General features: G+C 43.0%; 1 protein-coding gene across 1 annotated transcript in view; it reads right to left on the reverse strand.

Moving 5' to 3' along the window:
* LOC137436513 (glutamate receptor-interacting protein 2) overlaps positions 1 to 25,467 on the reverse strand; it is a 535,867-nt gene that overhangs the window by 277,540 nt on the left and 232,860 nt on the right. The window contains exon 10 of the mRNA XM_068130374.2: positions 16,057 to 16,413. Coding sequence (XP_067986475.2) covers positions 16,057 to 16,413 — 357 coding nt within the window. The remainder of the gene's footprint in view (positions 1 to 16,056; positions 16,414 to 25,467) is intronic.

A 25,467-nucleotide genomic window follows, 5' to 3' on the forward strand; every position in this document is an offset into this window, starting at 1 on the left:
CGACTTTTGGGGCACCGCGTCACCAGGCACGGGGCCGTCCCCCTGCCGGCCAAGGTGGAGGCGGTGAAGGGGATTCCGCGCCCCCGCACCATCAGGGGGCTCCAGGAGTTCCTGGGCATGGTAAACTTTTACCATCGGTTCCTGCCCCGCATCGCCCAGCTCCTGCGCCCCCTGCACGAGGCCCTCCGAGGGAAGCCGGGCAAAGGTGACGTTACCTGGACCGAGCAGATGGACGCGGCGTTCGTGGGCGTGAAGCTCGCCTTGGCTAACGCCACCATGCTCGCGCACCCGGCGCCCGATGCACCGATCGCCCTCACCACCGATGCCTCGGACTACGCGGTGGGCGCGGTGCACGAGCAATCGGTGCGTGGAGCTTGGCAACCGCTGGCGTTCTTCAGCCGGCAGCTTCGCCCGCCCGAACGCCGGTACAGTACCTTTGACCGCGAGTTGCTCGGGCTCCACCTGGCGGTCAGGCACTTCCGCCATCTGCTCGAGGGCCGTGCGTTCATGGCCTTCGTCGACCACAAGCCACTGGTGTTCGCGATGGGCAAGGTCGCCGAGCCGTGGTCTGCCCGGCAGCAGCGTCACCTCTCGGCCGTGTCCGAATACACGACGGACATCCGGCACGTCGCGGGGAAGGACAACCCGGTGGCGGATTGCCTTTCCCGGTCCGTTGCCCACGCGGTCCACATCGGCATCGACTATGCCCGGATGGCGGCGGACCAGGCCGCCGACCCTGACATCCAGGCCTTGCGGACCGCCGTTACGGGCCTCCGCGTCACCGAGGTGCCGTTCAACGGCGCGAGCACGGCCCTCTGGTGCGACGTCTCCCTCGGGCGGCCTCGCCCCATCGTGCCTGCGGGCTGGCAGCGCCAGATTTTCAATGCCATCCACGGCCTGTCCCACCCGGGCACGAGGGCCTCCCAGAGGTTGATCGCCGACAAGTTTGTCTGGCATGGCCTCCGGAAGGCCGTCCACGGCTGGGCCAGGAAGTGCCTCGCGTGCCAGCGCGCGAAGGTGCACCGACACACCCAGGCCCCATTGGCCCCGTTTGCGGTGCCGGAACGTCGGTTTTACCACGTTCACGTGGACCTGGTGGGACCTCGGCCCCCCTTGCGGGGTTTCACCCACGTCCTGACCATGATGGACCGCACCACCCGGTGGGCGGAGGCCGTGCCTTTGGCGTCAACGACGGCGGCGGACGTCGCGCAGGCGTTCATCGCCACCTGGGTCGCCCTGTCCGGCGCCCCCTCGGACATCTCGTCCGACCGCGGCCCCCAGTTCACCTCGGAGCTCTGGGGGGCGGTCACGCGGGGGCTCGGGGTCCAGCTGCACCGCACCACGGCCTACCACCCCCAGGCTAACGGCCTGTGCGAGCAGTTCCACCGCTCGTTGAAGGCCGTGCTCCGGGCGTCCCTCCGCGACGGCGGCTGGGTCGACAGGCTCCCCTGGGTGCTGCTGGGCCTCCGGACGGCGCCCAAGGAATACCTGCGCGCATCCGCGGCGGAGTTGGTCTTCGGGCAACCACTGTGGGTGCCGGGCGAGTTCCTCCCCGACTCCACGGCACCATGGTCCGCAGCGCAGGAGCGCTCCGCGCTGCAGGAGACCGCCCAGAGGTTAGCCACGGCGCACCACGGGCACCCACCTACGCACGTCGCCCCGGAGCTTCGCACCGCGGAGTACGTCTTCGTCCGGCACGACGCCCACCGGACACCACTGCGGCCCCCGTACGACGGGCCTTTCCGCGTGCTGGAGACCGGGGTGAAATACTTCACCTTGGACATCGGCGGCACTCCTGACCGCGTCTCGGTGGATCGACTCAAGCCGGCCCACCTCGACGTGGACCACCCACCGCCGGTGGCTCGGCCCCCGCGTCGGGGCCGCCCCCCGGCGGGCGGACCCCCAGCACCGCCGGCACGCCGCCCCCCGGTCCGGCACCCATCCTGGGTACAGCCGGGGGCATCCCAGCTGGCATCCCTGCGCCCCGGACGCCGCCGGTCGCCAGAGGGCGCTTCGGCCGTGTCATCCGTTTGCCCCGCAAACTGGCCCTCCAGGTGCGCGGGAATTCTGGGGGGGGGGGGGGGCGCGTGTGGCGGACATGAAAGCTCACTGGCGTGAGGGCATCATTCCACGCACCAAGTGGGCGGCGGCCACGCCCGAGGGGTAGGCGTGGCCTCAGGATATACACTGGGTGTGCAGCCCGGAGCGTGCCAGTGCTACAGTGACGTCTTGTCAATAACGAATCTTTTGTTTAACCGCGTTGTCCGCTTCCTCCTTGGTAGCAAGTCACGCGCGTGGCACCGCGCTTCAACAAACCTAATTACTCCTGCCAGGGAGTAATGCATTCGATCGTGTCCGTGTGTGTGTGTTCGTGTGTTTGTGAACAAGATATCTGGAAAAGTTCTGAACGGATTTGGATGAAAGTTGGTGGGATGATTGCCCTTGGGATAACGAAGAATTGATTAGTTTTTGGTGAAGCTCGGGATATTATTCCGGATCCAGGAATTTTTTGAAGGATTGTTTACCATTGGAAGATGGGGCTCATTTTTTTAAACATTATCTTCTATATATTCTATATTTAACATTGTGATATGAAAATAGTTTTCATATTTGTTGTAAATGTAGTTTAAACTCGGGGCTATGCGTTAGAGCGGTGTATTTTGTTAGCAGCGTCGTCTTCAAGGTTATTTTTTTTTTCTAATAAAGACATATTCTGTCATTTTAAAACCACCAAAATGTGTATTAGGTTTCCCCGTTTCATAATATGTATCGTTTGATACGTATAATGCTTTAAAACATTTTTTTTTTTTAACCTCAGAACTAGAGATCAACATTTACCTCAGCGACTGTCAATCGCGGTGTCAGTATTTGATGAACTTATAAAGACTTAGGTGAGTTATCAGTGTGACAAGCATGTGCACGGGATTCTTCCCAGAAGAATGAGTGGTCGCATTAGCTTGCACGACTTAAAATGAGCGAGTTTTGTTTTGACGTTTGGGCCAGTTTTACATGTTGTATCCCGAAGGAATGAAACGAACGTTTTCCTGGCTTACAATTTTATTTGAGGTCACACATGCCTCAAAATACACTCACTTATATAGAATTGAACGCTGAATCCGAAAATGTAAGTGAAATTGCCTTGTTTTTTTTTAAACATTATCTTCTATATATTCTAAATATATATCTTCCCTTCCCATTATCAATAAATATATATCCTGGTAATATATCATTGGCTCCCCATCTCCCAGAGAATCCAGTACAAAATCCTCCTCTTGACCTACAAAGCCCTCCATAACCTGGCCCCATCCTACCTGGCTGACCTCCTCTCCAGACACACTCCCACCCGCAACCTCCGCTCTGCTGGTACCAACCTCCTGACCCCCCCCCCCCCTCCCCATCCGGACCAAATTCAGATCCTGGGGGGACAGGGCCTTCTCCATCGCTGCTCCCACCCTCTGGAACTCACTACCTCACACCATCAGAGACTCCTCCTCACTCACCACATTCAAAACATCACTAAAGACCCACCTGTTCAGCACTGCATTCAACATTCAATCCACAGCATTTAACCCCTGACTATCACTTCTCCTTCTCCCTCCTTTTGCTTTAAATATTTCCCTATTGATTTTTGTCTTTTTGCAATTGTTGTTTTCATGTTTTGTTATGCATTATGTTTTGCACTCTGTCAAAGCGCCTTTGGGCTTCATGAAAAGCGCTATACAAAATAAATGAATTATTATTATTATTATTATATCTGTGCAGTGTCTGTCTTGTCTTGTCACTGAACTACTCCCTCAAACTTTTGTGAAATCGTACTATTCCAACTTTACCCACGGCGGGAGTATGCGCTCTACTGAGTGGCGTTCTAGTTTACCAATTTCTTTAACACAACTTTCACATTGGCAAACTCAGTTTAAACTGAAACTCATTTGGCACATTTTCCAAACTACAATTTACTTCGCCATTTTGATTTTTACCCGACAGATAAATGTTCCAAATTTGGATAATTTCCGATTAATGCCGCTTCCTCTTTTTTCGGTCACACCGAACCAGTGAAGTCTCATTCAGCAATTTTAAAGAATTTTTCTTTTCTTAATAAAAGGAAAAGTAAATTCTGCAAAAATGTTTGAAGGATTCTGCAATTTCAATGCAGACTTAACAGTAAAGTGTCAAAAATGGCATCTCTCGGTAACACAGCATTCATCATATTTAACTCCTACTCATTACTCATGATTTTGTCACTTTATATTAGAAGCAATCATTTTTTTATATCGTTGTACTTTCCACGGCCCTCTTGGAATTGAACTAATTTTTAAGTTCGCACGTGTCGTGCAGCAAACGACGAGGGATATGAGCAAATCATAGTTGCGCACTTCGCCCCAGGCAGTGTCGAAGAATATGTCAAATAACAGACGGCTATGGAAAGAGGAGCAGGGCTTTTCAGATATTTGAGACATTCTGAGTGGTATCAGACCAATGCAGAAGCGCGACCAATATCGCAAACGATGCTGGACAGATTCCCAGGTGGGCAGCAGTGGACAGCAGGTGTGTGACGATAACACGGATTTTTTTTTGGTATACAGAATCGAGGCTCGTGAGAGAGAGCTAACATTTATCACACAAACAAATCAAACAGACAAACAAACAAAGTATATAAAAAGAGGGAGCGGTAGACAAGATGTGGAGAGAAGGGGAAGCACATAAACACAACATTTGAGAGCAGGGACATCGGGAGATCTGTGGGAGGGAGAGGGATTGGGGGGGAGGAGGCGTGAGAAGGGGGGGGGGGGGTGGGGTGGGAGAGGAGAAGTATAAAACACAAGGACACCAAGGACTTCCAAGAAAGAAGTTGGTATTTCAAAAAAGTGGATCTGGGGTGAATTAGCGGGGATAGAAAAGATCAAGGTTTTGGATGTGGGAAGATAAGAGATCGTGGTGAACAGCTGTTTTAAAGACCTGGAGGGAGGAGTGGGATTGAAGAGTGAGGGAGTTTGTTCCAGAGGCGGGAGAAAAGAGGAATGAAAGAGTGAAGGTGAGCAGAGAGTCTTGATTTTGGCAGCTGAACCATAAGAGGGTTGCTGGCAGATCTTGTGCGACCTGTAGGAATATTTGGGGGAGGAATATTTATTGTAGGAATATTTGTATTGTATGGAATGTATTTGTATTGTATTTGTATTGTATATTTGTAGGAATATTGAAATATGAAAAATAAATAAAATGAATATAAATAAATAATAAATATGAAAAATGGAGAAGATTATCATGGGGACCGCAAGGCTAACCCCCGCTCTTGCAGGGAAAATGGCCTTAAAATGCATGTTGTTGTTGTTGTTGTTGTTGTATATTTGTAGGAATATTGAAATATGAAAAATAAATAAAATGAATATAAATAAATAATAAATATGAAAAATGGAGAAGATTATCATGGGGACCGCAAGGCTAACCCCCGCTCTTGCAGGGAAAATGGTCTTAAAATGCATGTTGTTGTTGTTGTTGTTGTATATTTGTAGGAATATTGAAATATGAAAAATAAATAAAATGAATATAAATAAATAATAAATAAATATGAAAATGGAGAAGATTATCATGGGGACCGCAAGGCTAACCCCCGCTCTTGCAGGGAAAATGGCCTTAAAATGCATGTTGTTGTTGTTGTTGTATATTTGTGGGAATATTGTAGGAATGTAGGAATATTTGGGGGAGGAATATTTATTGTAGGAATCTTTGTATTGTATGGAATGTATTTGTATTGTAATTTTATTGTATATTTGTAGGAATATTGTAGGAATGTAGGAATATTTGGGCTACTCGCCATGGAGGCCAAAAATAGTGCTGTGGAAAAAGGCCTGGCTGAGAATGATTTTTTTGATCGCATGTCACGAAAATTATAAAAAGAAGGAATGGTAGAGATAAATCGAAAAAGAGCTCATATTCAGAATACTCGTGTACCAATTACCTTCGCCACCGGAAGTGATGGATGGAGGTTATGTTTTCACCCAAGTTTCTCTGTCTGTCTGTTTCTGTTTGTATCTGTGGAAAGCTCAAAACGTTGTGGACGGATTCAGACAAATTTTGGTGGAGGTTAATGGGTTTGTGTGACAATGACGAAATGATTAGATCTTGGTGAAGATCTGAATAAGAAACTTTGAAGTGATTCTTCACCATTGGGAGATAAGACAAAAATCGATATACTGTAGAGCACGATATCTCTAAAAGTTATGGACGGATTCGGACGGAACTTGATGGACAGGTTGTATGTGTGACAAGGACGAATTGACTCGATTTTGGAGAAGATCTGAATATGGATTGGGATACGAGAATTATTTAATTTTTAAGTGATTCTTCACCATTGAGAGATCGGGCAAAAAGCGATAAATAACATGATATTTTAAAACGTTCTGGACGACTTATAAATAAACTTGGTGGACGAGTTGGTTCGGCGACAAGAACAAGCCGATTCGATTTTGGTTCAGGTCCGAATCCAGATCCGGCCCATCAGTGAGATCCAAAACGTAAACTCTTCAGCCTGGCGGAGGTATGCTCTCTACCGAGTGCCGCTCTAGTTTTCTATCGTTTGCCACATGGCACATACCATATAAGGGGGGCCTTTTCTATGCCCCTGCCATTTCCCCAATAATCCATTGACAGTTTGGGCTTGAAGCAGGAGTCACACAGAAATGCAATGATGTCATCCGACATGGCGTCTACTTTTGACTGGGCCAAACAGAACAAAAGAAGAGGTAAACCTCGATGACGCAAACAAAATTGTAAGATTGTTAATTATGTCTATGAAGCTTGTAGTTTTCTATACTGGTGAGATTTCTATAGTTGTAATACAAGAAGTGGTGAGAGAGGAAAGAAAATGAATGAATGAATGAATGATCGTTTTAAGGCCATCTTCCCCGCTAGAGCGGGGGTTAGCCTTGCGGGCCCCATGACAATCATGGTTCCCTGTTTGAGGCAATGTTTTTATGGCCGGATGCCCTTCCTGACGCCAACCCTTGGTCACGCTCCTACGATGCGCAGGGATACGGTGTACCTATTCTAAATCGGGGTACACACCGTGATCATTCATCCCAGCAAGCTGGTACTCAATTTGCCGACCTCGGAAGGATGACAGGCTGAGTCAACCCCCCTGGCGTTAATTCAGCGATCGACCGGGATTCGAACCCAGGATCGACCGGGAATCCCAAGCCGGCACCCTAACCGCTAAGCCAACACCAGGCTGAGGAAGGAAAGAGAGGAGAAGGAAAGAGCAAACGTGATAAATGGAACAGGCAATATGCCACACAATGTGACTGTCATAACAAAGAAACAGACAAAGGGACAGATGCCATCAGATTATTTATATAGATTAATTTGGCATTTGTTGTTTCTGCACACCACCTGACCAATCGCTGCGCTTAAGTGGCATTTGGACTTTATAACCACTCAACGCATAAGGAGGGCCATGAGATTAGTGTGAGTAAACAGTGTAAAAAGGGCCACTAGTTATTTTGAGTGAGTGGACGACATAAGGAGGGCCGTGAGTCGTGTGTGAGTGAATGGTGGAAAGAGGGCCGTGAGTCGTGTGTGAGTGAATGGTGGAAAGAGGGCTGTGAGTTGTGTGTGAGTGAATGGTGGAAAGACGGCCGTGAGCTGTGTGTGAGTGAATGGTGGAAAGAGGGCCGTGAGTCGTGTGTGAGACAATGGTGTAAAGAGGGCTGTGAGTTGTGTGTGAGACAATGGTGTAAAGAGGGCTGTGAGTTGTGTGTGAGACAATGGTGTAAAGAGGGCCATGAGTAGTGTGTGAGTGAATGGTGTAAAGAGGGCCATGAGTTGTGTGTGAGTGAATGGTGTAAAGAGGGCTGTGAGTTGTGTGTGAGTGAATGGTGTAAAGAGGGCTGTGAGTCGTGTGTGAGTGAATGGTGGAAAGAGGGCTGTGAGTTGTGTGTGAGTGAATGGTGGAAAGACGGCCGTGAGTCGTGTGTGAGTGAATGGTGGAAAGAGGGCCGTGAGTTGTGTGTGAGTGAATGGTGGAAAGAGGGCTGTGAGTTGTGTGTGAGTGAATGGTGGAAAGACGGCCGTGAGTTGTGTGTGAGACAATGGTGTAAAGAGGGCTGTGAGTTGTGTGTGAGACAATGGTGTAAAGAGGGCTGTGAGTTGTGTGTGAGACAATGGTGTAAAGAGGGCCATGAGTCGTGTGTGAGTGAATGGTGGAAAGACGGCCGTGAGTTGTGTGTGAGTGAATGGTGTAAAGAGGGCTGTGAGTTGTGTGTGAGTGAATGGTGGGAAGAGGGCCGTGAGTTGTGTGTAAGTGAATGGTGTAAAGAGGGCCGTGAGTTCCGTGTGAGTGAACGGCGTAAGAAGGGCCCTCCCCCCTCCGCACTCCATCTCCCCTTCTCTCCCCCTCCCTCACCATACTTTACCCCTCCCCTCTCTGCCCATCTGCCTTTTCTCCCCCTCTCCCCTCCCCTATCACCCTCCCACCATTACCTCTCCTCCTCCCTCCCCCTCTCCCCTTCTCCTCTCTCCCCTTCCCCTCCCCCACCATTTCCCCTCTTATCCTCCCCTCCTCTCTCTTCCCCCCTCTTCACATTCCCAGCACAAAGCGACTCTGCGTTGCCCAGCAACGTCGAGTACTTTTGCTATAGTCTAAAATAAAATGAAGTTCTAACAAAGGCTGCGATACCAGTACGTTTAAAATTATGCAATTTAAACTCAACATCTATCTTCGTTAGAAAATACAGAATACTGTATCATCCTTCAAGCTTAAACACCGAGCAGTTAAAACGGCAAACGATGTGGGGAAGGATGAGGGCAAGGAGAGGACTCGGGCAGTGGGAGAACAACATGGATACAGCTGTAAACTTTCAGGAAGGATTTAAACTTTTCAGTTGGTGAATGAATTTAATTTTAAATTGATACCAAGGGTGATGTTATCCCGCAGCCAATTCCTGAGGGAGTATTCTGGAAGAGGTCACCTATAAATTGAGTTGCAAGCTAAGAAAGGTTTTCCATTAATGTTCTACATTTAGTATTCATGATTCGGAAAAAAACCCACTAAAAAAGCAATAATTAGAATGTAAAAGCCTGTGCTGGCCTTTCTCCAAAATAAATTAAAAGAAAAGTTTCTTTCCCACAATCTTGTGAATGAATCAGAGCTGGTTAATAAAAAATCAACAGCACACATATCAATACTATAAGAGAGCCATTCGTCTGTGTGTGTGTCGCCATTCTTCTCAGAGATGGATGAACGGATCTTCCTCAAACCATTCAGAGGTTTGTCAGTGAGTGCCGGGGAATGTTTTGGGGAAAAAAAGAGAAAACGGTATTAAAAAGAAAAATAAATTGCAAAAAATTATTTTGGGGGGGGGGGGGGGGGGGGAAGGAATTAAAAAAAAATTGCTCTATGGTGCCTGAGCCTTTGTAGCTATGTGAAAGGTAATATAAAATAATCCCCGACTACTGTGCATGTGCGTGTGCGTGTGTAATATCATAATATTAAATATAAATATTCCTTAGTGGGCGGAGGGAAGTTCTCTCCTCAGTGAAAGACACATGAAATCCCGCTTGGAGTTTGCAAAAAAGCACCTAAAGGACTCTCAGAATGTGAGAAACAAGATTCTGTGGTCTGATGAACCCAATATTGAACTGTTTGGCTTCTGTCTGGCCATTCTGCCATGAAGCCCAGATCGGTGGAGTGTTGCAGTGATGGTTTTCCTTCTGGAAGTTTCTCCCATCTCCACACAGGATCTCTGGAGCTCAGCCAGAGTGACCATCGGGTTCTTGGTCATCTCTTACCAAGGCCCTTCTCCCCCGACTGCTCAGTTTGGCCGGGCGGCCAGCTCTAGGAAGAGTCCTGGTTGTTCCAAACTTCCATTTAAGAATTATGGAGGCCACTGCGCTCTTGGGAACCTTCAATGCAGCAGAATTTTTTGTGTAGGCTTCCCCAAATCTGTGCCTCGACACAATCCTGTCTCTGAGCTCTGCAGGCAGATCCTTCGACCTCATGGCTTGGTTTTTGCTCTGATATGCATTGTCAGCTGTGAGACCTTATATAGACAGGTGTGTGCCTTTCCAAATCATGTCCAATCAATTGAATTTACCACAGGTGTACTCCAATCAAGGTGTAAAAACATCTCAAAGATGATCAAGAGAAATGGGAGGCACCTGAGCTAAATTTCAAGTGTCATAGCAAAGGGTTTGAATACTTATGTCAATGTGATATTTCAGTTTTTTCTTTTTAATAAATTTGCAAAACTTTCTAAAATCCTGTTTTCTCTTTGTAATTATGGGGTATTGAGTGTAGATTGAAGAGGGAAAAAATGAATTTAAACGATTTCAGCATAAGGCGGCAACATAATAAAATGTGAAAAAGTGAAGGGGTCTGAATACTTTCTGAATGCACTGTAGATATATATATATATATATATCTATATATATATATATATATATATATATATATATATATATATATATACAGACTTGGCATTTAATATGGAATTTTTTTTTTTTCTTGACTTGGGTTTACTTTCTTAACTCACTATATCAATCTGGTGAGTTTCTTTTACACTTTGGTGATTTATTTGTTAAAAGAACCATGTCACTGATTGTCTGTCGTAGCAAGAAGTCAACAACAGGATTATATCACAGGTGGCATGGCAAAATGTACGGACAGGTGCATTTGATGATTGGCTTCACAGTCGGGTATACAAGGGTTGTTGCATTCTGTATTAGTGGAAAACAACTGCTGCACGTCTCCAAATGTTATTGCCGCTTCCTCTGGAGATGGTCCGTCAACTCGACAATGCTGTTTGTCATGGAGTGGTGGCTTTACGAAATTACGGCATGAAACAGCGTGCTATTGCTCGGCAGTATGGCATCACTCAAGGTCAGGTGTCAAAGATCCTGAAACGAAATGCTCAGAGGGGTTACTCCAATACCGAGGCCAGGATGTCCCCGCAGAACCACAAGGAGGGATGATCGCCAGCTGCACCGGTTAGTCCGCAATGGCCGTACCAAGTCAGCTAATCGGCTTAGGGCTGAGTGGCAGCAACTAACAAATGTGCCTGTATCCAGAAGGCTAGTCAACCAACGACTGGTTCAAGCAGGCTATCATGCCAGGCGTCCTCTGAGAAAGCCACGCCTGACCAAACAACACCGCCAGCGCCGATTGCAGTGGGCCAGAGAGCACCGTCAATGGCAGCCAGGACACTGGAATCACGTGATCTTCAGTGACGAGTCTATATTTCTGGTCTATCGTCAAGATGGCCACGTCCGAGTGCGCAGACAAGTGCATGAGGCCTACAACAAAGATTGTATAGTGCCAAGAGTCGAAGCTGGAGGTGGTGGGGTGACCGTTTGGGCTGCTTTTCATGCAGGGGGCAAAACTGACCTGGTTGTTCTGAATGGAAACCTGAACCAGTTCAAGTGCAGGGCCATTCTGGAAGAAACCTTGCTTCCATTTGCTCGTGCAGTCTTTCGAGGAAACTTTGTCTTCCAAGGTGACAATGCACGGCCTCATCGTGCTCGCATGATCCAACACTTTCTTGCTGACAGTGGTGTAGAGCATATGGAGTGGCCTGCCATGTCCCCGGATATGAATCCGATAGAGAACTTGTGGGCAGAATTAACGCGTCAAATCGACCACTTGGACCAGCAGCTGACCTCTGTTCGTGAATTGCAGCAGGCTATTGTCACTGCATGGCAAGCGATTCCTGTCCAAACCTTGGCAAATCTCGTGAACAGCATGCCTCAACGTGTATGTGCTCTCCTGAATGCTCGTGGGGGTTACACGAAGTACTGAACTGCAATTTTACTGTCCGTAATCCCAGTCGTAATTTAACTTTTGTTTTTGTTAAAAATTTTTTTGGCTAATGTGCAAAATAAAGAGATACTTCTGGAAAACGTACAGAAGTTTAACACAGTACTGTCCATGAATTGAGTTCGATATCAGTTTACATCACTTTCAAGGATCAATTTATTTGTTTCGAAATGTCAAATGTGGTTTTTGTTTCTTTTAAAGGTCACATTAACAAAATCTAGAATAATTTCAACATAATTCTAATGAACTTTTGGTAATAAGACATCTTGAAAAGTAAGTTCACCCCCACAAAAAAAATATTCCATATTAAATGCCAAGTCTGTATATATATATATATATATATAATGAAAAAGGAGTGTCTGTCCGTCTGTCCGTCCCGACACTACTCTGTCCATTTTGGGGTTAGCCCCGCCAAACCTTCTGTGGAACGTTTTGGGGTCGCAGTGGATGTTGTAAGGTAGGTAGGAGGTTTCATACATTCCTCAATAAAATTATAATTTTGAAATTGGTTTGATACGGACCTGCTCCTGAATGCGGAAGTGAACAGATGATGACAATGGGCTGGTTTGATAATATCCTAATACAATCGTCATTTGACACAGTATTTTGTTATAGTATTAATGTATGATTGGAATGATGCTGTTTTGAATGAAAATAGAGATATTGAGTTTAAATATGAATGGGGAAATGACGTGAGGGTTTCTACTTTCTAACAATGACATTCGTGGATTCGCCATATGCAGATTCGCCATTAACTGGGTATAGGACCATTCAAACGGGTACTTTTTGCCCAAGTCCTTCACGAACCTGTTTTCAATGTCTGCCATTTGACTGAAGGTGGCATCGGAATATGGAATTTATTGGCTCATGGTTTGCCATTCGCCATTTTTGCCCAAGTCATTCATGAACTGGCTGTCCATGCCTCTATGCATGTGTACATATATATATAAAGTTGCTCTTTTTTTTTTTACACACACACACACACACACACACACACACACACGCACATATATATATATATATATATATATATATATATATATATATATATATATATATATATATATATATATACAGTGAAACCTTGACTTACGAGTGCACCAACTTACGAGTTTTCCGAGATACGAGCCGTCGCTCAGTCGATTTTTTGCTTTGTGATGCGAGCCGAGATCTGAGTTACGAGCGAGCGAGCTTGGATATAAAACACGTAATCGTCGAAAAACATGAGCGAGGTGTGCGTGTTGTCGACTTGGCGAGGCAGTACGATCGTAGTACTTCTACGATATGTACGATTTTGAAGCAGAAGGAGTCGATAAAGGCTATAACGCCAGCCAAGGGCGTTAAGATTATTTCAAAGCTCCGGACCTCTGTCCATGAAGAGATGGAGAAGTTGTTGTTTGTGTGGTTGACGGAGAAGCAGCTCGCAGGAGATACCGTGACCGACAGCATCATCTGTGAGAAGGCAGGAGACATTTACGGGGATTTGGTGCAGCAGACGGCGGGAACATCAACGGACGAGGCATCGGAAGAGTCATTCAAAGCCAGTCGGGGATGGTTTGATAATTTTAAGAAGAGGACCGGCATTCACTCCGTCGTCAGGCATGGTGAGGCAGCAAGCTCGGATGTGAAGGCAGCTGAAGATTTTATTATAGCTTTTGCCGAACTGATAGAAGCCGAAGCATACATCCCCCAGCAAATCTTCAACTGTGACGAGACAGGGCTCTTCTGGAAAAAGATGCCGAGGAGGACGTATATAACGGCAGAGGAGAAGAGCATGCCAGGCCACAACTTGTTCAGAGTGCCGGCGATAGCTCGCCTTCTCTTTGTGTAAGACACGGTGAGATCCTTAACATCCAACAACTAATGGGACGCAAACGGGGCGCCCAGTTTAGCGGTACACACATTGATGAATAACCCTGCCTGTGAAACACCGACATGACAGGTTATAGCTGGGTCGGGATTCAAACCCAGGCTGGACAGTTTAGAGTCAAGTGTGCGTACCTCCAGTCCAGGCCATCCTGCCAACGTGTATGCTGCATACAGGTGAAATATAAAGCGCGAGATATTTTTATATATACTGTATATTTCAAAAAAAATTGGTGTGGTTTTTGGGGGGCTGGAACGGATTAATAGCATTTCAATTCATTTTAATGGGGAAATTTAATTTGAGAAACGAGCAAATTGAGTTACGAGCTCGGTCACAGAACGAATTAAACTCGTAAGTCAAGGTTTCACTGTATATATATATATATATATATATATATATATATATATATATATATATATATATATATATATATATATATATATATATATATATATTGTTATGGTTCTGAGAATGTACATATACCATCATTAAAGGTTAAAGGTTTGCCCCCATAGTTAGTCCACAAGCAACACGTAGGCCACCTTAGAACATTAGTTATGTCATAGTATGTGTCAGGATAAGGCCATTTCCATTAGTGATACCTGCGTTGTGTTAAAGAAATAAGCTTAGGTCCCGTTCATTTTGCGGCCACCCTCCAATCTACCTCGTTGGGCAGCATCCATCCCGCGCCCCATTCGGCTAATCCACCTCGTTTGTTACGCGTTGGGCCGGCAGCGTTGGCTGCCAGTTGCTCGCTCAAACTAGTCGGGTGGCCACGAGGTAGGCCTGGAAAGGGGGAGGAGCGCGAGGAAGAGGTGTGGCCGCATCAAGCAGCACGTCAGAAGGCGGTGACGGTGAGAGCCAACAACCAACCAGGGCTCGGGTGACATGGCGTGAGGGGCATGATAAGGGCGCGGCTGGCAAGTTCCAGAGGGTTCGCTGGGCGGCGCTATATAAGCGCATGCACAAAGCCCTCGATAGGGACTGATGAGCGAGGGACTTTGTATGAGGACTGACCTGGAGGACTGAAGCCAAGCATTGGTCTTGAGAGGACTCATGAGGAAAGGACGTGTATAAAGAACTGCAAGGGATCGCGCTCTGCGTAAAGGACTCGTTGGGAGAGGCGCTTTGCAGTGAACTATACTAGGAGCGAATATAAAGCCCGGTTCATTTATTATGTACGCGGCTGAGCCGCGAAGTAACCGCCAGCCAACCTACCCTTCGCCCCGCAGTTAACCTCATAATTGTCCGCTCCGCGTCGACGACCCGCGGGGAGCTTCCGCCGCCCTGACAATCTGCTTCGCGGTACGAGTCGGGGACCGGAGTGGACTGCCTGGACGCCATCATACCTGGACCATCGCCCTGACCATCTACATCCCCGTGTGAGTGTGTCTGAGAGTGAAACAGGCCCGTGTCCAGGGGATAAGTATAAGACTGTATACGCTGCACTGTGTGTTCTTCTTCTCCTTCCTGTACAAAGTTTAAATAAACCAATCTGTTCTTCCTGTCTTTCCTGATTCGACCGTATCAGTCCTTTCCTCCATTGGGTAAGCGTGGCACGATTCCGAACCGCTCAGATCGGGGTTAGTTCCTGTTAACAGCTCGGATCACGGCTCGCTATCGCTCGGCGTTTCCAATTGTAACCGTGATTCGGGCGGAGTTATTTCCTTGCTTCCTGGGAGGCATTGGTAATTAGGCATTAGGAATTCGGCCTACCACCCTATCCAACGCTGACCGGAAGGAACGTCATACTCATAGCCCCGGATCACGTCGGCTAGTACAAGACAAGGGAACTAATCCCCCCCTTGGTAAGGGGAAAGGCTGACGTTGAGATCCGCAACAATATATATATATATGTATGTATATATATATATATATATATATATATATACACACACACACACACAAAATGGTAAGAGAGAGGTGACACAAAGAGAAGGGTAGGAAAAAAAACAACCAAAAGAAAAAGGGTTGGGTTCAGTCAGGTTAATGGAGGTGAAGAGATCGTGTGTTGGGATGGGCAATCGATGACGTGGAAATGCTTTTCTAAAACGCACTTATATGCATCTATTAGGCATGTCGGCATCCATGATAGCCAAGGGAAGGAATGTATGAATATTATTATAATCTGCAGCACCAAAGCTGAATCATTCTTATCATAGTTGTTTTAAAGGCTGATGAACATCTATTTGAAGGCTATGTTAAACTATTCATTCATTTCAGCAATGAAGCAAATTTATTTCAGGGAAATGCATGTAAAGAGAGGGAGTAAGAAGCAGCTTTCTTGTCGAAACGCACCCGGTGCAGGCTTTACGACTATGGGTTGGACAAGTGTTGTGGGTGGGCACATGCATATGCAGAGGGAAATTTATGGCCGACTTACAGCAGCTTTGTTGCTCTGGTCGTGTTGTTTGCACTGTAAGTGACCCCAAAGAACCACTCATGCATAGATTTGCTGGTAGGGTCTCTCCTGGGCTTCCTCTTGTTCTCGGAGTTCCTCCATCAGTGCTTCCAGCATAGCTCGAATAGAAACTGCGCGGGAGTGAACCCCCAGGAATTGAGGAGAAGCAACTTGGAGGAATGGTGCAGCCCGACCCTCTTCTGCGCCGAGGTGGGGGTGGAGGAGGGGATGGCCCTGCTCCGCTCGGACTTTGAGGACTCGAGAGAGGCAATTCCGCTGGTAGACATGGGCACGGCAGCCCAGCGATTGGTTGGTGCAGTCTCAATGCATTTTCTTCCACTGCAATATCAAGGATGAAAGGAGCATATAGTGATTGCACAGTAAATACAGTATAACATTTTTCAAAGCAGTCCTGATAATATGGTCAGCCATTGAGCTATTATAAATGTAATGACAGACTAATAATGATTCTCATTAAAGCAGCAGGTGAACACAAAGAAAGAGTATTTCTACGCTGTACTGTAAAGGTATGTCATACAAAATAAAGATTTCAAATCCTTCAAACTTTCAGGCATATTTGTGAATCATTCCCCTTGTTGCATATGCATGTTGCCCCCCTGCCGCACTATAAGTGGATTCCCTTATCACATCTGTCCACTTGCTCTTCCATGAGCCTAGTCTTGATACAGAAACAAAAATTGTTTCAAGATAGGCCTTCTTAAGAAGCACAAGTCTCTCATATTAGCTCCGCTGCACTGAGGAATTTCTTTATTTGTATACAAAAGTCAAGGCTCGTGGAAGAGCACGAGGAACTGGGAATGATGAGCATTCCCCCAAATGTCCACAGAATGGACCAGAACGCAATCAGAACAAAAGGAACAGTGAGAGGGGGAAAACACCAACAGCAGGGTTGAGGGAAAACATTGAGGGAGACCTGGACAAATAAGGCATGTGGGGAAGAATATGGGGGTAAGGAAGATCGCACAGGGTGGACAAGATGGATACAGAAGCAAACGCTCAGGAAGGAAAAACTGGGCATGTGGAAAGAGGTGGGTTTGGGGGAGTTTGGATAGAAGCATTAAGTACCACACAAACTGCCTACTGTGTGCGGGTGAACTGTTAATCCAAGCACTTTCTTCACACAGTCAATCTTCCTGGGGCCATGTCCTTCTGATGCCACGTTCATTCTGACCACACTAAACGATTGTAAGAAGCAAGCATGCATCATCCTCAATGATGAGCAAAATACGGAGCGATTTGGTCTTGCGGCCCAATCTAAAGAGTAGAGATGGAGCAAAATCAATTTGAAATGAAGCATTGAGATTTTTGGCACTGCGCAATAAAATAGTGCGAGTGTTCAATATGAGGTTCCACTTGGATCGAGCACGAATCCTGTTCACCAATGTGTAATGCCAGGAAACACAACAACTGAAAAAGTAAAATCTCATTTCCTTGCCTTTTTCTCAAATTTGACATCACTAGTTTGGAATGTCACTCCGTTTGATGAATCTGCACTTACGTTTACCTCCACCACCCATTCCCTCACCTCATACCAATTCTGTATGAATATATTCATGTTATGTAAGGGCTGGCGACTTTAAAACATTTCTGTGTTTAACCGTCCGTCCGTGAAGGTTATTAAATACCTTGCGAGAAGCTCAAGATCTAAGCACCCATTACAAACCTGTCATAAAAGCATGAAGTTTGTAAAATAAAATTGTCATACAAATATGAAATTAGCAATCTGCTTTTCCAGAACAATTTGAATACTTTACATGTCAACATCACAAAACCTGTCAACATAAATAGCGCACGAAACAAACGAACATTCTTCCCCGAAATGTTGTTAACATTGACACTGCACAAACAAACAACCAAACTTCCCAAAATGTTATTAACAGTGACACTGCACAAACAAAGAAAACTACCCTAAATGTTATTAACATTGACACTGCACAAACAAACTTCCCGAAATGTTATTAACATTGACACTGCACAAACAAATAAACTTCCCTAAATGCTATTAACATTGACACTGCACAAACAAACAAACTTCCCTAAATGTTGTTAACATCAACACTGCACGAACAAACTTCCCTAAATGTTATCAACATTGACACTGCACAACAAACAAACTTCCCTCAATGTTATTTACATTGACACTGCACAAGCAAACTTCCCTAAATGTTGTTAACATTGACACAGCACAAACAAATAAACAAACTTACCTAATTGTTATTAACATTGACACTGCACAAACAAATAAACAAACTTATCGAATTGTTATTAACATTGACACTGCACAAACAAATAAACAAACAAACTTACCTTATTGTTATTAACATTGACACTACACAAACAAATAAACAAACTTACCTAATTGTTATTAACATTGCCATTGCACAAACAAATAAACAAACTTACCGAATTGTTATTAACATTGACACTGCACAAACAAATAAACAAACAAACTTACCTTATTGTTATTAACATTGACAATGCACAAACAAACAAACAAACTTCCCTAATTGTTATTAATATTGACACTGCACAAACAAATAAACAAACTTATCTAATTGTTATTAGCATTGACACTGCACAAACAAACAAACTTCCCTAATTGTTATTAACATTGACACTGCACAAACAAATAAACAAACTTATCTAATTGTAATTAACATTGACACTGCACAAACAAATAAACAAACTTACCTAATTGTTATTAACATTGACACTGCACAAACAAATAAACAAACTTATCTAATTGTTATTAACATTGACACTGCACAAACAAATAAACAAACTTACCTAATTGTTATTAACATTGACACTGCACAAACAAATAAACAAACAAACTTACCTTATTGTTATTAACATTGACACTGCACAAACAAATAAACAAACTTACCTAATTGTTATTAACATTGACACTGCACAAACAAATAAACAAACAAACTTACCTTATTGTTATTAACATTGACACTGCACAAACAAATAAACAAACAAACTTACCTTATTGTTATTAACATTGACACTGCACAAACAAACAAACAAACTTCCCTAATTGTTATTAACATTGACACTGCACAAACAAATAAACAAACTTATCTAATTGTTATTAACATTGACACTGCACGAACAAATAAACAAACTTACCTAATTGTTATTAACATTGACACTGCACAAACAAATAAACAAACTTACCTAATTGTTATTAACATTGACACTGCACAAACAAATAAACAAACTTACCTAATTGTTAGTAACATTGACACTGCACAAATAAACAAACAAACTTACCTAATTGTTATTAACATTGACACTGCACAAATAAACAAACAAACTTACCTAATTGTTATTAACATTGACACTGCACAAACAAATAAACAAACTTATCTAATTGTTATTAACATTGACACTGCACAAATAAACAAACAAACTTACCTAATTGTTATTAACATTGACACTGCACAAACAAATAAACAAACTTATCTAATTGTTATTAACATTGACACTGCACAAACAAATAAACAAACTTATCTAATTGTTATTAACATTGACACTGCACAAACAAATAAACAAACATATCTAATTGTTATTAACATTGACACTGCACAAACAAATAAACAAACTTACCTAATTGTTATTAACATTGACACTGCACAAATAAACAAACAAACTTACCTTATTGTTATTAACATTAACACTGCACAAAAAATAAACAAACTTCCCTAATTGTTATTAACATTGACACTGCAAAAACAAACAAACAAACAAACAAACTTACCTAATTGTTATTAACATTAACACTGCACAAACAAACAAACAAACTTATCTAATTGTTATTAACATTGACACTGCACAAACAAATAAACAAACTTATCTAATTGTTATTAACATTAACACTGCACAAACAAATAAACAAACTCCCCTAATTGTTATTAACATTGACACTGCACAAACAAACAAACAAACAAACAAACAAACTCCCCTAATTGTTATTAACATTGACACTGCACACACAAACAAACAAACAAACAAACTCCCCTTATTGTTATTAACATTGACACTGCACAAACAAATAAACAAACTTATCTAATTGTTATTAACATTGACACTGCACAAACAAATAAACAAACTCCCCTAATTGTTATTAACATTGACACTGCACAAACAAACAAACAAACAAACTCCCCTAATTGTTATGAACATTGACACTGCACAAACAAACAAACAAACAAACAAACAAACTCCCCTAATTGTTATTAACATTGACACTGCACACACAAACAAACAAACAAACTCCCCTTATTGTTATTAACATTGACACTGCACAAACAAACAAACAAACTCCCCTAATTGTTATTAACATTGACACTGCACAAACAAACAAACTCCCCTAATTGTTATGAACATTGACACTGCACAAACAAACAAACAAACTCCCCTAATTGTTATTAACATTGACACTGCACAAACAAACAAACAAACAAACTCCCCTAATTGTTATGAACATTGACACTGCACAAACAAACAAACAAACAAACTCCCCTAATTGTTATGAACATTGACACTGCACAAACAAACAAACAAACAAACTCCCCTAATTGTTATTAACATTGACACTGCACAAACAAACAAACTCCCCTAATTGTTATTAACATTGACACTGCACAAACAAACAAACGAACATTCTTCCCCGAAATGTTGTTAACATTGACACTGCACAAACAAACAAACAAACTCCCCTAATTGTTATTAACATTGACACTGCACAAACAAACAAACAAACAAACTCCCCTAATTGTTATTAACATTGACACTGCACAAACAAACAAACGAACATTCTTCCCCGAAATGTTGTTAACATTGACACTGCACAAACAAGCAAGCTTCCCTAAATGTTGTTAACATTGACACTGCACGAACAAACTTCCCTAAATGCTATTACCATTGACACATGCACAAACAAACAAACTTCCCTAAATGTTGTTAACATCAACACTGCACGAACAAACTTCCCTAAATGTTATCAACATTGACACTGCACAAGGAAACTTCCCTAAATGTTGTTAACATTGACACGGCACAAACAAATAAACAAACTTACCTAATTGTTATTAACATTGACACTGCACAAACAAATAAACAAACTTATCTAATTGTTATTAACATTGACACTGCACAAACAAATAAACAAACAAACGTACCTTATTGTTATTAACATTGACACTACACAAACAAATAAACAAACTTATCTAATTGTTATTAACATTGACACTGCACAAACAAACAAACAAACTTACCTTATTGTTATTAACATTGACACTGCACAAACAAATAAACAAACAAACTTACCTTATTGTTATTAACATGACACTACACAAACAAATAAACAAACTTACCTAATTGTTATTAACATTGGCACTGCACAAACAAATAAACAAACTTACCGAATTGTTATTAACATTGACACTGCACAAACAAATAAACAAACAAACTTACCTTATTGTTATTAACATTGACACTGCACAAACAAATAAACAAACAAACTTACCTTATTGTTATTAACATTGACAATGCACAAACAAACAAACAAACTTCCCTAATTGTTATTAACATTGACACTGCACAAACAAATAAACAAACAAACTTACCTTAGTGTTATTAACATTGACACTGCCCAAACAAATAAACAAACTTATCTAATTGTTATTAACATTGACACTGCACAAACAAATAAACAAACTTATCTAATTGTTATTAACATTGACACTGCACAAACAAATAAACAAACTTACCTAATTGTTATTAACATTGACACTGCACAAACAAATAAACAAACTTACCTAATTGTTATTAACATTGACACTGCACAAACAAATAAACAAACTTACCTAATTGTTATTAACATTGACACTGCACAAACAAACAAACAAACAAACTCCCCTAATTGTTATTAACATTGACACTGCACAAACAAACAAACAAACACCCCTAATTGTTAGTAACATTGACACTGCACAAACAAACAAACAAACAAACAAACTCCCCTAATTGTTATGAACATTGACACTGCACAAACAAACAAACAAACAAACTCCCCTAATTGTTATGAACATTGACACTGCACAAACAAACAAACAAACTCCCCTAATTGTTATTAACATTGACACTGCACAAACAAATAAACAAACAAACTTACCTTAGTGTTATTAACATTGACACTGCACAAACAAACAAACAAACAAACTCCCCTAATTGTTATGAACATTGACACTGCACAAACAAACAAACAAACTTCCCTAATTGTTATTAACATTGACACTGCACAAACAAATAAACAAACAAACTTACCTTAGTGTTATTAACATTGACACTGCACAAACAAATAAACAAACTTATCTAATTGTTATTAGCATTGACACTGCACAAACAAACAAACAAACTTCCCTAATTGTTATTAACATTGACACTGCACAAACAAATAAACAAACTTATCTAATTGTTATTAACATTGACACTGCACAAACAAATAAACAAACTTACCTAATTGTTATTAACATTGACACTGCACAAACAAACAAACAAACTTCCCTAATTGTTATTAACATTGACACTGCACAAACAAACAAACAAACTTCCCTAATTGTTATTAACATTGACACTGCACAAACAAATAAACAAACTTATCTAATTGTTATTAACATTGACACTGCACAAACAAATAAACAAACTTATCTAATTGTTATTAACATTTACACTGCACAAACAAATAAACAAACTTACCTAATTGTTATTAACATTGACACTGCACAAACAAACAAACAAACAAACTCCCCTAATTGTTATTAACATTGACACTGCACAAACAAACAAACAAACAAACTCCCCTAATTGTTATTAACATTGACACTGCACAAACAAACAAACAAACTCCCCTAATTGTTAGTAACATTGACACTGCACAAACAAACAAACAAACAAACAAACAAACTCCCCTAATTGTTATGAACATTGACACTGCACAAACAAACAAACAAACAAACTCCCCTAATTGTTATGAACATTGACACTGCACAAACAAACAAACAAACTCCCCTAATTGTTATGAACATTGACACTGCACAAAATAAAAAATCATCAGTTTATCTTCGCCAGCAGGATGCCTGATGAACACGCAATGAACGCTTCAACGCCGTTTTCTGCAGATTTGTCACAGAATGGCGATTTCATTTTAAATATTTAAAAACATTAATGCCAAGCAGCATGAGATTCCAAATGAATTATTCAATCGCACATCGATTTCGCACTTTCCATAACCGATGCTGCAATGTTTGTCACCACAATTTTACAATCAGCAAAATTAACCTTCCCCTAATAATTTGACCTTTGCTAATACTTCCACATCTCTCTCCTCCCACAGACCTATGGTTTATCACAGTTTTCCATCCACTTGGAGTAGGAATCTTAAAATCAGTAAGGTATTTGATTTATTGCCAGGCCTTGGAATTACCAGCTTCGGTGGTCTAATCGTAAGAGCATCTCTGCTGAGTCGAGGAGGTTGGTGGCTTGAGGTCCGGCCGAGTTATACCAAAGAATGTATAATTGGTATGCGCTGCTTGCATGATGCTCAGCATTTACATAGGATAGAGCACCTGACAAACAATCACGTTGGTAATCACAATGCAGGTTTTGATGGGTCTAATGCCCTCCTCCTGGGATGACATTCCTTGCAAGGGAACTCATAATTTTTATGTAGTAGAAGCAGCATGTCCAGGGTGCAATGACATGGGAGAAAGCTAAACCAATGACCAGAGGTGAGAGCTTTACATTGAGCCGGCAGGTTTCCATTAGTTTGGGTTTGCTTTCCACGAGTAAAAGGTAAGCTGCTTTTGGCATTGCCTCACTACATGAATCGCTGTACCAGGGATGCGAATTTGGGCAGCATCGATGGACGTGTGATGGTATGAGTTTTTGAAGGAGAGAGGGAGAGATAGAGAAAGAGAGAGAAAAAGAAACGTATGCCCAGAGATGAAGAGGTGAAACAGAGCAGTCTGTCGAAGAGAAGGTGCACTGCAGACGAGATCATTAAACTACCAGATTATTATCATCATCCATATATGTGATAGGAGGATGATATCCAGTGATGAATCCTGGACTACACTTCCATATTGGTTAATGCGCGTTGGTTGGTACCTAGTAGTTTTAAGACAAATATGGGATCATGTAGGCAGTCAGTGCAGCGTGAAAAATTCACCCTGCCAGGATTTGTTTAACATGAAAAGATTGCAAAAAGAACCAACATTGCCAAAGCTTTTCGTCTTGCACTTGTCGGGGCACACGCAAGTAAGAATACCAGGGATGGAGACCCAAAACAGTTTTTACTCAGACCTGGTTCCTGATTGGCTCTTAGGAATACTGTCGAAGTCAATATGTCATCTGTCTCACCCCCACAACAAATCAAATACACAATTAAACTAACCACAGTACAAATCCACAACTACCGCTCATATAGACATCTTCATACAATTGTTACTCTGACCTTCGATGACAAAAATGTCAAAAGATGTCGTGATGGCAATCCTAAAAGCATTGTGGTGTTATTCCTTCCCACCTTGTGTGGGTGTTTTTTGGGGATGCCATCCCCACAGGTCTTTTCATTTTTTTTTCTGGCTTGTAAAGGTTGCTAAGGAGTGTCAGCACCTTGTCAGTTCTCTGAATACAGCAATAAAAACCGACTGGAAAACTCTCCCATCGACTTTCTCAACGGTCCTCTCCAAGAAGTTCTGTCACTCAAGCTTTTGGGTCTCACTATCTGCCATGATCTTTCCTGGGAAAACCACATTTCAAATCTGGCCTCCAAAGCCAGTCGCCGACTGGGCATCCTCCGTCGTGCGAAGTCCTTCCTCGGCACACCTGAGCTCCTCACCACATACAAGGCTTTCATCCGCAGCTCAATGGAATACTGTTCCCCCCTCTGGGCTGGTGCTCCTGCCTCACACCTATCTCGGCTTCACGCTGTTGAAACCAAAGCTTTCAGAATAATTGGAATCTCCCGCGATGAAGCCAACTCCGAGGGCCTTTCACTCACTCACCGCAGGCAGGTTGGTGGTCTTTCTGTCTTCTACTCCTATCCAGCCTAGCTCCCCCAGCTCTGTCTGTGCTCTGTCCCCCAAATATTTCTACAGGTCCCACAAAATTTTGAGCCCCCCCCGCGCCTTCACATGCCACCTCCCCCCAAGCCCTTTCCTTCCCACAGATCTTCCGATGTCCCTGTTCTCTGCTGTTGTACTTGTGTGCTTCCCTCTCTCTCCCCATCTTGTCTCCTGCTCCCTTTATCTTATGTTTTATGTGTCAGTTTGTCTTTTTGTGATCAATGTTAGCTCTTGC

Source organism: Myxine glutinosa, chromosome 11 (genome assembly GCF_964187855.1).
Source record: "Myxine glutinosa chromosome 11, kmMyxGlut1.1, whole genome shotgun sequence".
Classification (NCBI taxonomy): Eukaryota; Metazoa; Chordata; class Myxini; order Myxiniformes; family Myxinidae; genus Myxine; species Myxine glutinosa.